Genomic DNA, 14,387 nt, shown 5'->3' with positions numbered 1-14,387 from the left:
AGCGCAGGTGCAGTCCCTCCATGCTTCATCTGTGCTCACCGCTTGCCACAGAGGAATTTCTCCTCGCATTTGGCGAACGGCTTTTTCAAACCCTGCTTTACAAGCTCAAATACCAATAAATAATATATGTGCAATTGTTTTTGTAATCCATGTGGGTGCAATCATTTATTTTTTTGCAAAAGGTAGAACTACTGTTTAAAGAAAATGCACAAGTTTCCTTTAGGTATAATATGAACACAGTACATGTGATACAAATAGTTGTAAGCCTCCCCAAGGGCTTACAGTCATGTTTCACACAGCTGCAATCAGCACACCTTGCCCAGAAGGTATTTCTAACTATCAACTATGAAATGTAAAAATTCATTACTTCTCCAATGATCTCCCAGGTTGGAGAAAGAGACAACGCCACAAACCGCCAACAGCACGCACAGGAAGAGGATGATACTGCGCTGCAGCCTGGAAAGCTGTTTCCATTTCTACAAGATAAAACAGGAAACAGATTATTAAATACCGGAAAAAAGAAGACACACAGTCATTATATAATAGACTCCTACATCCCCAGATCTTCCTGCCTAAGCAGCACAACAAATCACTGATTTCTACAAACTTTAGCCTTATGAGCACAGCAGAGGTTGTCAGCTATAAACAAATAATGAAAGATGTGATTTTATACCTTTAAAAATATTAACTTCTTTGAAAAACTACTTTAGAGCTATTATGTATCATTTTCATAAAATGCTTAAAGAAAACCTGTCATTTCCTCATAAATCTTCTATCTCAAAGGTGTCATTGGCAGACAACCTGACTGATAAAAAAAGCCTCAGGAAGCAGTAACTTGCTGGTCCTGCAGATAATAGATGGTCACCTCGCCCTTTCATGTCTCTGGGCAGCTTAAGGTAAACCTGTCACAAGCTGGAGAGACTTCAAAGTGAACATATCAAGAACAGGAATGAAAAGGAAGAAGTCCTTCAGTGAACATCACATACAGATAGAGAGATCTAGGCAGCTGAAATTGTATACAGATCTTGATTTTACCAGTAAAAGCCTTAGTTGACCTCACCTTATAAGCCTTGCTAATGTTTCCTTTAAGTCAGTGGTGTCCAAACTGGGGCACGGGGGCCAGATGTGGCCCTTTGCTTGTCTTTATCTAACCCTTGAGGCACCTTTCCTCCCACTGATACAAGACACTACTCCACCCACTGACACCAACAATGCGGTACAATTCCTGCTATTGATATCAGCAATCGGCCCACTGACACCAACAATGGGGACCGATTTCTTCCACTGACACCAACAACAGGGCACTATACCTCCCACTGACACCAATGATGAGGCACTCAAACTAACACTAACAATGGGGCTCTATTCCCTCCACTGACACCAGCAATGGGGCACTATTCCTCTCCGTAATACCAAATATGCATTGTGTACTCCCACTGACACCAGGACAATTTCAACTCCCAATGGACACAGACCGGCCCCTCTAAAGTCTGAAGGACAGTAAACTGGCCCTTTGTTTAGAAGGTTTGGAGACCCCTGCTTTAAGTGAATAGAAGCTCAGGAACAAAAATATAATATATGAGGCTGGCTGTTTTTTTTCACCTGGTAAACCTGCAAACAGCACAAATCCCATTCTACAAGGACAACGCTCATTCCCTGTACTGTATCTATGGTGGATCACCGTTGTTATCCTAAGACAGGAAGTATCTTAGAACTGTAGAACAAAGCTTTTCATCTCCCTCACATGTGAGGGAGGTGTTCTGTAGTTCAGAGAGAACTCAGAAAAGGCGAACAGCAATGACTGAAGTTTCATTGCAGAATTTTTAGCTTACTACAGGCAGTTATCAGCTCACTGGATTTCTGGACGGATCAATGGATAATTTTTGCACTTTTTGAACTAAACACTTTCAATGACATATCTTTTGTAACCAGGGGCGGACTGACCATTTGGAAACTCGGGCACTGCCCGAGGCCCCGGGGTCAGTAGGGGGCCCCATGAGATGCCCCTGGTACCTTTTTCATAGGCTTTTATGAGTTTGGGCAAGGACACAGGGGCCCCATGATCCCCTATTGCCCGGGGGCCCCATGAGTTGTCAGTCCGCCCCTGTTTCTAACATTATAAAGGCCCACCTAATAGTGGGTAGGTCCCCCTTTTGCTGCCAAAACAGCTCTGACTTAATGAGGCATGGACCCCACTAGACCTCTTAAAGTGTGCTGTGCTATCTGGCACACACAATCAGTAGCAGATCATTTAAGTCCTGTAAATTTGTAAGGTGGATGCTCCAAGGATCGGACTCTTCCAGCACATCCCAGAGATGCTTGATTGGATTAAGATCCGGAGAATTTGGAGGCCAAGTCAACAGCTCCAACTCGTTTTCCTCAAACTATTTTTGCAGTGTGGCAGGATGCATTATCCTGCTGAAAGAGGCCATTGCCATCAGGGAGTACCATTTCCATGAAGGGATGTACTTGGTCACCAACAATGTTTAGGTAGGCGGTATGGGCCAAAGTAACATTTACATGAATGAGAGGACCCAATATTTCTCAGCAGAACGTTGCCTGAAGCATCACACTGCGTCCACCGGTTTGCCTTCCTCCTATACTGCATGCTGGTCCCATATCTTCTCCAGGTAAGGGACCTACACGCACCCGGCTATCCAAATAATGTAGAAGAAAACAGGATTCATCAAACCAGACCACCTTCTTCCATTGCTCTATGGTCCAGTTCTGATGCTCACATGACCACTATAGGCTATGGACACGGGCAACACTCTGACCGATCTGAAGCTACACAGCCCCATAAACAACAAACTGTGATGTCCATTTTTGCTGCTTCAAACACAATTTCAGGGACAATAGACCAGCTGCGATTTCTCCCGCGCTCTAGGGCCCAGACCGGAGGCTCTGAGAAAGAAGGCATAGCCTTCGAAACGCGTCAGTATACTGAGTGTCTACCCCCATGATGGGATTCGCGCTGGCTTCTTATCTTTGAAGTCCCTTTGAGGACTACATGCCTGATTTTATTCGCTGTTTGTGAGTACCTATCTTCTATTAATAAATTCTGTTACTGAGGTAATGCGCAAGGTTGGTGCGCTTCTTGTTTTTTGTTTCACTTTACAATTTCAGGGACTACATGTTTACTTGCTACCTAATATATCCAACCCACTTTCAGATGCCATTGTAACAAGATAATCAATGCTATTCAACCGGTCAGTGACCCTAAACATATGGCTGATCAGTGTACATATATATATATATATATATGTGTGTGTATATATATATATATATATATATATATATTTATATTTTTTTTTTTTTTTTTTCCCCTCATACTCATCATGAGTTACTGACAGGTTTATTTTACACAAGGTGTCAGCTAGTTTCTTTATTTACCACTGAAGACCCCCTCCAATCTAAACCCATCTCATTTTACATTCCCCTGTCCTCCTACGCACCAAGGAGGGTGCTGCAGCTGACATACTTCTGAGATGTTAAGAAGCATCCTGACCACATCTTTTCAGCATTTGCTTTAGCATCTAAAATTGCTTTCAATAAAATAAATCCCAATAGAGCTTATAAAATCAATAATTGTGTTACCTTCCCCATTGCCAATGAACATGATACATCCATTTCTGGCTGATAGATACCACAAGGCAGGAATTGTGTTCCTCCAGACGGCAGTGAATCATATAGTCTATATATTGCAATCCCCTCCCAGCTGAGACTCACAGATCTGACAGGTAAGGTTATACCCCCAATGCAAATACCCTGCTTCTATCCCTGGGCTTCTGAGACCAGGAAACCCACTGCAGGGATAAATTACACCCTAGCTCCACATTGGGCCATGTCACACACATGATGTAATTCCTTTGTACACTTCAAGGCAGCAGTGACATTAATAGCAGCTTGGAGAATACATATGTACAGTTCCCAGTTGTATCTGTGTAGACTAATGCACATTCAAACATTTTATATATTAAAACAGGTAGAAAACAAAAGTTGCACCCAGATGCCAGGGGTCTATTTCTATGCATGAGCCATGTGTATTGTCAGATGAATTTCTGTATCCTTTCCTCCATATATGTACAATAATCTGGCTTGAAACAACTCCTGTACTTTGGCTTGTAGTATATTGTGTGTAATATATATATTGAAGAAAATGAAACACATACTGACAGGCCAGTGATAAGACCACTTTACACACCAAAAGGACTCCTTACTATGTTAATGTATGCAGGAGGTAATTACCTTCCCTTTGTTGTGTGGGGTTATCCTGTTTTGGGTAAATATATGGAGTGTCAGGGGAAGTTTAAGAACAGGTTAGTTGCATATAGATTGGGAAAAGTCTTAAATATTCATGATGTGCTTGTTTATGGTGAAGAGAGAAGATTTGCCATAAACAAGACAAGTAGTATCTGTTTAACTTTTTAATTAAGAGCTCTGCATACAGCTATTCTAAGTCTAGACACATAAGATCAAACATGATAATAAAAGTGGCCAATCAGAGTGCTTGCCATTGTACTGAATGGGGAAAATGTGTATATTAACACAGGACACAGAACACAAGATAGAATACATGGGATAGAGCACAGGTCAGGATACATGGGACAGAATACAGGTTGTATGGCAGCTACCTAGGTGCATATTATAGATTGGACATATGCTGGATGGTGTAGTATCTCTATGCTTGATATGAGGTATCTTGAATAGGACTTTGAGAGCTGTTGTTCATTGTAACCTTTACAAATATTCAGCTGGATTTCTGTCATCTGTAACAAATATCTTTATCCGAATAAATGCATCTCTCTGGAAAAGGACTATTGGTTGCTGCGGGAATAGTACATATATAAATATACACTGGTCATACGTCCTCCATTATTGATATAAGACAACAGATTTGTCTTATGAACTGTTTCTGTGTGGACTTCATTATTTTAAGACAACATGGCTCTGCACAGGAGCTTCCTGTAATAAAGTCCAGTCACTGTCACCTTCTATCCTTGTGCATGAAGACTGGTCTTGTCGCCACCCCTGCAGCCCCCTCTGTAGTTTTCTGCAGGCATTCTGTATTAACTGGAGCTTTCTAGGCCCCTCCCACACACTCTGCTTTCTGCACAGGCTATGGACAGCACAGTGATGATGTCACTGCTACTTTTTCAAGGTAATATCTGGGTTTGCAAAGGCATTTGGTGCTCACAGTGTGGATTTATATCCTTTGTGGTTATTAAGGTGATTGTAATTAAGTGTTCTTGCATGGCAAGACCACTTACTGTTATCTCACATATATATTCTTATTATTATAGCCAAATTTACCACCCTAACTCCTCCCACAGTTTTTACACTACATAGACAGTAATATACCGAAACGTGCGGATTGTTCCCGATTGGTGTGCTATTACTTTGTGGAACGTTTCGCCGAATGGTTCACGAAATATCGGCATTTTTGTGGTGAAATTGGTCCCATAGGAATGATGTTCGAAACTAGAGTGGGAGCTGACAAAAGCTAGAGTGTGAGGTGAAAAATCAGGACATGATTTCTAAACTGCCATCACTCCCTCATTTTCAAGCCCACCTACACAAATCTTATATCAAAACGTTCAGCTAACCCTGCTGCCACTAAAAATGCCCACGGCTAAGCCATGGTCCTGATAGTTTTCACAATATGACCATTTGTTGCAACTCATGCCGCCCATTGACATTTATTGAAACTCCACTCTAGCCACCTCAAATTTGAAGGGCAATTTCTAAACTGCGACTGTGCCTTCATTTTTAATATTTCAGAGACATGCTATGCATCAAAATGTAGCTCTGGGTCTTGTGATTCTCACAATATAAAGGTGTAGGATTTATAATTTGTAAACTACAACCGTTTGAAGATGGCAACCGCCAGTGAAGTGAGCAAGTTGGAGCAGTTTGTTTTTAACCGCTCTTCTCTGCCCTTGCTGTAGAGTGAGCCGCCATAGGAACCCAGGTGTGTGAGCAGGCAGCAGAGTGACAAAAGCTAGAGTGTGAGTTGTAGACTACTGGTGGAGGCAAGAACACTTCACACAATTTCCCCAGAAATTGTAGCTTTCCTAGTTTTTTCAGTTTTAAATAACAAACAGGCTATGTTTACCTGCTCTGTACAGTGGTGTTGCACAGAGCAGCCCCGATCCTCCTCTTTTCGGGTCCCCCACCAATGCTCCTGGCCCCTTCCTCCTGAGTGCACCCGCAGAAAGCAGCTTGCTATGGGGGCTCCTTTGCCGCTGCTGTGTGTGTCCATTCACACCGATGCAGCTCAGCCCTGCTCTCTCTTCATTGGCTCGCTGTGATTGACAGCAGTGGGGAGCCAATGACTCCCGCTGCTGCCTCTTAAAGTACTATAAAACCTCCCCCAGCAGTCCAAGGCACAAATCAGGCACTGATGTTCAAATAAGTTCATCCAAGTTGGAAAAAACAAAATCAGAAAACAGAAGGTGGAAACTCCGCACACCGAAAAGCAGCCATTATAGAGATGGGTAAACATATTACTTCAGCCGGAACTCCTCCTGAATGACATGTTTCACTCCGCCTACAGAGTTTAATCAGAGAATGATGAAGCCCCTTGGGCAGGGCGAAACATGTCAGAGGATCACAGCCAGGAGGAATTCAGGTGGAAGTCACATCTTTATCCATCTATGTAATGGCTGCTTTCCGGAGTGCCATGTTTCCACCTTCTGTTTTCTAATTTCAGTGGTTCTGCACAAAACAGCCCCAATCCTTTGCTCAGGTCCCCCATTAGAACTCCTGGCCCCTCCCCCTTGCCAAGTGTGCCCTCCCCCTCCTCACTGGCTGTGATTGATCCAATGGCTTCTGCTGCTGTGTCTGAGTCAATGAGGAGGGAGAGAGCTGCTGCTCTCATGCATATCGCAGGGGTGGGGAGCTGCACACTGAACATAGAATGCATGCAGGTAAAAAAAACCTTCAGCCCTTAGAACAGGGGAGCCCGCCCGACAGGGCTGACCGAGGGCCACTTAAGTGATATGGTAACCGGTCGCAGACCACAGTGAAATGGTTCAGAATTTAGATTTTTATTTTTTTCCCCTTTTGAATAGCATAATGAACATGTTTCTCCAGCAGCCACTGAATGCCAGTGGGAGGGAGAGAAGCCATCTTTCAGTGGTTGCAGAAGGAAAATGAAGAGGATAGGTTCCTCTACATGCCACCCCTCTTGTCCAAGTGTGAAACACGATGTGACAGGGGCCCCTCCAGAGCATGAGATGGGCTCGTCATCGTGACCCCTGACGCTATATCAGTGGTTGCTGGGGGGGGGGGGGGGGGGGTTAAAAACATGTCTCAATTATGAGGTTTTACCAACCCCCCAAACCACAAATTCAAACAAATCCTTACTGTCCTGAGGCCCCTATAAGGCTTCTTTCACATTGACATGCTGCGGTCCACCCGCACCATGGTTGCAGCACAGTGCACCTGCGGCTTTCCTGCAGGTTAGCTATGCTTTTCCATAGCAAGCCCAGATTTCGATCAATAGGTTGCCAACCCTAGGAATGCACTTCCCTGATTTGACATCACAGGCCCCATCAGAGAGCTACGTGGGCCGCAGGTTGAGCACCCCTGCTTTTGAACCACTAAGGTTGATGTCACACAGGCAGGGGCGGACTGACAACTCATGGGGCCCCTGGGCAAAAGAGGATCATGGGGCCCCTGTGTCCTTGCCCACACCCAAAAAAGCCTATGAAAAAGCCAATGAAAGGTACCAGGAGCATCTCATGGGGCCCCCTACTGACCACGGGCCCTCGGGCAATGCCAGAGTGTTCGAATGGTCAGTCCGCCCCTGCACACAGGTGATCTGAACACTGGTGAGAAATCACAGTGTCAGGGTCATTAGTAGGCTGCCTGCCAGTTGCTGTGGAATCACTCCCTCACCAGCTGAGTCAGCAAGATGTCACTCCTTCCATTAGTGAGATCTGCTCCATTTTTGGAGACTTCCCCTCTCTTCTTGTATCACAGAAAACAGGAAGTGACAAAAATCTTGCCATCTGTCACAGGTGTCCCCATTGAAAGTTTTCCCCTCCATTTCTGTTCCAGGGACAACTTTTATTGTCTCTGCTTACGCTTCATTCAGCCCTTGAGAATGACAGGAAACCCTGTGCAAGCTTCAAGAAGTCTCCCACAGAGCGGTGGGGGCAGTGCTGGACCAAGAGCCCATATTACATTATTATTTTAATGGTCCAAGAAATGAACCGCTTCCTGACCACCATATAGAAGATATACTGCTACAGAGCGGCATGGGTGCGCAAAATCATGTATATATCCGTGATTTTGCATCTCCGGGTAGGGGGCCGCGGCTATCAATCACTGGCGCCCAGTGATTGCTGAGGATCTCCGACGGGGAGGAGAACTGTATGTAATCAATACAATTCTCCTCCCTGTCAGCTCATGCACACTGCTTTGGATGACTATGCACAGAACAGCCATCCAAAGCAGTGTGATTACAGTGAAGCACACACAGTAATACAGTGTCAGTGCTTTTTTTTTTTTTTTAGCACTGATCACTGTATTGGTGTCACTGGGGATGTTAGTGACACCAAGTCAGTTCCCCTCAGTGTCAGAATTCCCACCGCAGTCCCACAGGGGCTAAAATAGTAGGAGGTCCCTTGCAGATTTTTGGGGTCCCTCCTCAGGGTGCCACACGACAGGTGGAGGAGGGGATAAGGTAGTAGGGGGTGCCTGCCAGATATTTGGGGTTCCTGCTCAGATTGTTATGCTACAGGTGGGGGAGAGGCTCGGATAGTAGGGGGGTCCTTGACAGATATTTGGGGTTCCTCCTCAGGGTGTCACACTACAGGTGGGCGAGGTGCTCAGGTAGCATGGGGTCCCTGACAATGTCTGGTGGTCACACTATAGGTGGGGAAAGAGTTTGGGTGGTAGTAAGGGGTCCCTGGCAGATATTTGGGGTTCCTCAGATTGTTACACTACAGGCGAGGGGGAATCAGGTAGTAGGAAGTCCCTGGAAGATATTTTGGGTCCCTCCTCAGGGTGTCACACTACATGTGGGGGAGAAGCTCAGGTAGTAGGGGGGTCCTTGACAGATATTCGGTGTCAATCCTCAGGGTGTCACACTACAGGTTGGCGAGGTGCTCAGGTAGTAGGGGGTCCCTGACAATGTCTGGTGGTCACACTACAGGTGGGGAAGGAGTTCGGGTGGTAGTAGGGGGTCCTTGGTAGATATTTGGGGTCCCTCCTCAGGGTGTCACACTACACGTGTGCAAGGTGCTCAGGTAGTAGGGGGTCCCTGACAAAGTCTGGGGGTCACACTACAGGTGGGGGAGGAGTTCGGGTGGTAGTAGAGGGTCCCTGGCAGATATTTGGGGTCCCTCCTCAGGTTGTCACGCTACAGGTGGGGGGAGAGGCTCAGCTAGTAGGGGTGTCTCTGGCAGGTATTTGGGGTCCCTCCTCAGGGTGTCACACTACAGGTGTGCAAGGTGCTCAGGTAGTAGGGGGTCCCTGACAATGTCTGGGGGTCACACTACAGGTGGGGGAGGAGTTCGGGCGGTAGTAGGGGGTCCCTGGCAGATATTTGGGGTCCCTCCTCGGATTGTCGCACTACAGGTGGGGGGAAATCAGGTAGTAGGAAGTCCCTGGCAGATATTTGGGGTCCCTCATCAGGGTGTCACATCACAGGTGGGGGGGGGCTCAGGTAGTAGGTGCGGGCGCCTCACGCTGTCACATCACAGGTGGGGGAGGGGCTGAGGTGACAGATACCATTACCCCTTGGCTCACCCTCCAGCAGGACTTCCTCCTCCAGCTCTTGCTGTTGTTGTAGCCTCCCCCGGGCCCCTCCGGCTGGATGAGGGTGACGGACATAAAGTCCCGGCGCTGCGGAGAGTACATGGCCGGCTGTGCTCTATCTGGTCCCCATGCCAGTCCTCCCCCGGAAGGAGGAGCGAGGAGGAAAGGGCGGAGCGGGAACTATAGCCCGGGGCTGCGGCCTAGCCTGGCTGTAAACAAGCGCTGCCACGCGGGGGACACTACGCATGCTCCATGGCTCGGTGAAGCCGGGGAAGGGCTGTCAGAGGTCCCGCGCCGCCATCTTTAGTAAGGGCGCCGCCCTCATCCCTCATCATCATTTAGCAGAGACCTTGCTGACTCAACCTAGATTACAGCTAGAACAATTATCAAAATGGGGAATATAAATAATCTATAGTATAATGGATGTCCTCTGAAAGAATTTTTATTATAATAGCTGAGAAAAAAAGCATGACTGTTTTTTTCTGCGGTTTCTCCTGATTTCTAGGACTGTCACAGATTGTAAAATTGTACATCATGATAGTCCAAGTGACCTCATCAAAGGAGGACTGGCCTGGGTGGGAGGGCAGGTGTGCCCTCTAGGTCAGTAAATATGAGACATGATGTGGTGGTCACATTCCTCCATTCAGACTTACACAGGAGTGTGGGCCACAGACAGTGACAGTTGAGGAAAAGAGAGGTCAGTTTGAGCTAGCGGGGGGTCAGAAAAAGACTGGGCTAAATGGAATCCTGCCATAGCTGAGCACAATCAGGGGAGACCTCAGAGAAGCAGAGGCTGCTCCTTGACTGAGAGATCAGGAACCTCCTCGCTGGGAGGTCTGATCTGGATGCCTGGTGTGATGACTATACTAGAGAGCGCTCCCACCACTAGGAAGAAAAGGATAGACCGTCTCGGCAGGATTGAAAGAGAGAAATCACAGCAACGCCTGATGCCACAAAGCTAGTTGCATCCCCTCAGACAAGTGCTGCAATCACCGGCCTATAACAGGGAACAGCTAGGAATTTACAGGGAATTCAATAAAGTAGCAGCAACACTTTACTGGTGCCAGACTGACAGATCCACACCACCCGATTCAGTAACCTCACCAACACGTGCAGCACATTCAGATGGTTCGTTATAGTGCCACGTTTACAGAGTGATGCTATTCATGCACCAAGCAAAGAACATTTGTAGATAACCAAACTGGAGGTAATTAAGACCTACTCCAAGTTTTTGTGATGCCTGCTGACAGTGGGTGGAGCCTTATGGGGAAGCTGTGACACTAGTTCCCAATCAAATCCACACAGCAGGCGGTGGGCAGATTCTAGAGTCAATAGCGGGCTGTCCATTGGCTAAGGATCCGCCCACTGCCTGCTGTCAATCACAAGGGGAACAAACTTGATGGGAAACTAGTGTCTGAATCCTCATCAGACTGCACACTCCCCCCCCCCCAGATATAAAACTCCCTGCCACTGGGCTGTCTGTGTGATAACTGCATCAGCAGGGAGGAAGCTGTCATTTTCCAACTGTCAAAAACTAACTGTCATTTTCCACCTGCCAAAAAATAACTCAGTTTCCAACTGTCAAAAAATAACTGTAATTTTCCAACTGTCAAAAATAACTGTCATTTTCCAACTGTCACTAAATAACTGTCATTTTCCAACTGTCAAATAATAACTGTCATTTTCCAACTGTCAAAAAATAACTGTCATTTTCCAACTGTCAAAAAATAACTGTCATTTTCCAACTGTCAAAAAATAACTGTCATTTTCCAACTCTCATTTTCCAACTGTCATTTTCCAACTGTCAAAAAATAACTGTCATTTTCCAACTGTCAAAAAATAACTGTCATTTTCCAACTGTCATTTTCCAACTGTCAAAAAATAACTGTCATTTTCCAACTGTCAAAAAATAACTGTCATTTTTCAACAGTCATTTTCCAACTGTCAAAAAATAACTGTCGTTTTCCAACTGTCAAAAAATAACTGTCATTTTCCAACTGTCAAAAAATAACTGTCATTTTCCAACTGTCATTTTCCAACTGTCAAAAAATAACTGTCATTTTCCAACTGTCAAAAAATAACTGTCATTTTCCAACTGTCATTTTCCAACTGTCAAAAAATAACTGTCATTTTCCAACTGTCAAAAAATAACTGTCATTTTTCAACTGTCATTTTCCAACTGTCAAAAAATAACTGTCATTTTCCAACTGTCAAAAAATAACTGTCATTTTCCAACTGTCATTTTCCAACTGTCAAAAAATAACTGTCATTTTCCAACGGTCATTTTCCAACTGTCAAAAAATAACTGTCATTTTCCAACTTTCAAAAAATAACTGTCATTTTCCAACTGTCAAAAAATAACTGTCATTTTCCAACTGTCAAAAAATAACTGTCATTTTCCAACTGTCATTTTCCAACTGTCAAAAAATAACTGTCATTTTTCAACTGTCATTTTCCAACTGTCAAAAAATAACTGTCATTTTCCAACTGTCAAAAAATAACTGTCATTTTTCAACTGTCATTTTCCAACTGTCAAAAAATAACTGTCATTTTCCAACTGTCAAAAAATAATTCATTTTCCAACTGTCATTTTCCAACTGTCAAAAAATAACTGTCATTTTCCAACTGTCAGTTTCCAACTGTCAAAAAATAACTGTCATTTTTCAACTGTCATTTTCCAACTGTCAAAAAATAACTGTCATTTTCCAACTGTCAAAAAATAACTGTCATTTTCCAACTGTCAATTTCCAACTGCCAAAAAATAACTGTCATTTTCCAACTGTCAAAAAATAACTGTCATTTTCCAACTGTCAAAAAATAACTGTCATTTTCCAACTGTCATTTTCCAACTGTCAAAAAATAACTGTCATTTTTCAACTGTCATTTTCCAACTGTCAAAAAATAACTCATTTTCCAACGGTCATTTTCCAACTGTCAAAAAATAACTGTCATTTTCCAACTGTCAAAAAATAACTGTCATTTTTCAACTGTCATTTTCCAACTGTCAAAAAATAACTGTCATTTTCCAACTGTCAAAAAATAACTGTCATTTTCCAACTGTCAAAAAATAACTGTCATTTTCCAACTGTCATTTTCCAACTGTCAAAAAATAACTGTCATTTTCCAACTGTCAAAAAATAACTGTCATTTTTCAACAGTCATTTTCCAACTGTCAAAAAATAACTGTCATTTTCCAACTGTCATTTTCCAACTGTCATTTTCAAACTGTCAAAAAATAACTGTCATTTTCCAACTGTCAAAAAATAACTGTCATTTTCCAACTGTCATTTTCCAACTGTCAAAAAATAACTGTCATTTTCCAACGGTCATTTTCCAACTGTCAAAAAATAACTGTCATTTTCCAACTGTCAAAAAATAACTGTCATTTTCCAACTGTCAAAAAATAACTGTCATTTTCCAACTGTCATTTTCCAACTGTCAAAAAATAACTGTCATTTTCCAACTGTCAAAAAATAACTGTCATTTTCCAACTGTCATTTTCCAACTGCCAAAAAATAACTGTCATTTTCCAACTGTCATTTTCCAACTGTCAAAAAATAACTGTCATTTTCCAACTGTCAAAAAATAACTGTCATTTTCCAACTGTCATTTTCCAACTGTCAAAAAATAACTGTTATTTTTCAACTGTCATTTTCCAACTGTCAAAAAATAACTGTCATTTTCCAACGGTCATTTTCCAACTGTCAAAAAATAACTCATTTTCCAACTGTCAAAAAATAACTGTCATTTTTCAACTGTCATTTTCCAACTGTCAAAAAATAACTGTCATTCTCCAACTGTCAAAAAATAACTGTCATTTCCAACTGTCAAAAAATAACTGTCATTTTCCAACTGTCATTTTCCAACTGTCAAAAAATAACTGTCATTTTCCAACTGTCAAAAAATAACTCATTTTTCAACTGTCATTTTCCAACTGTCAAAAAATAACTGTCATTTTCCAACTGTCATTTTCCAACTGTCAAAAAATAACTGTCATTTTCCAACTGTCATTTTCCAACTGTCAAAAAATAACTGTCATTTTTCAACTGTCATTTTCCAACTGTCAAAAAATAACTGTCATTTTCCAACTGTCAAAAAATAACTGTCATTTTCCAACTGTCAAAAAATAACTGTCATTTTCCAACTGTCAAAAAATAACTGTCATTTTCCAACTGTCATTTTCCAACTGTCAAAAAATAACTGTCATTTTTCAACTGTCATTTTCCAACTGTCAAAAAATAACTGTCATTTTCCAACTGTCAAAAAATAACTGTCATTTTTCAACTGTCATTTTCCAACTGTCAAAAAATAACTGTCATTTTCCAACTGTCAAAAAATAACTCATTTTCCAACTGTCATTTTCCAACTGTCAAAAAATAACTGTCATTTTCCAACTGTCAGTTTCCAACTGTCAAAAAATAACTGTCATTTTTCAACTGTCATTTTCCAACTGTCAAAAAATAACTGTCATTTTCCAACTGTCAATAAATAACTGTCATTTTCCAACAGTCATTTTCAAACTGTCAAAAAATAACTGTCATTTTCCAACTGTCAAAAAATAACTCATTTTCAACTGTCATTTTCCAACTGTCAAAAAATAACTGTCATTTTCCAACTGT

At 43.0% G+C, this 14,387-nt stretch overlaps 1 protein-coding gene across 1 annotated transcript in view; it reads right to left on the bottom strand.

Annotated features, from left to right (window-relative positions):
- The window catches only part of MAN1B1 (mannosidase alpha class 1B member 1), a 57,443-nt gene extending 47,456 nt beyond the window's left edge, over window positions 1-9,987 (bottom strand). The window contains exons 1-2 of the mRNA XM_089675351.1: window positions 9,760-9,987; window positions 368-476 (exon numbers count right to left, since the gene is read on the bottom strand). Of these exons, the coding sequence (XP_089531477.1) occupies window positions 368-476; window positions 9,760-9,870 (220 nt within the window). The 5' untranslated portion in view covers window positions 9,871-9,987. The remainder of the gene's footprint in view (window positions 1-367; window positions 477-9,759) is intronic.
- Window positions 9,988-14,387: the final 4,400 nt, after the last annotated feature.

The sequence above is a fragment of the Staurois parvus genome, unplaced genomic scaffold (genome assembly GCF_062004578.1).
Source record: "Staurois parvus isolate SC_StPar_1 unplaced genomic scaffold, SC_StPar_1.0 ptg000154l, whole genome shotgun sequence".
Classification (NCBI taxonomy): Eukaryota; Metazoa; Chordata; class Amphibia; order Anura; family Ranidae; genus Staurois; species Staurois parvus.
The sequence above is the reverse complement of the archived record's forward strand: the minus strand, read 5'-3'. Positions and strand labels throughout refer to the sequence as shown.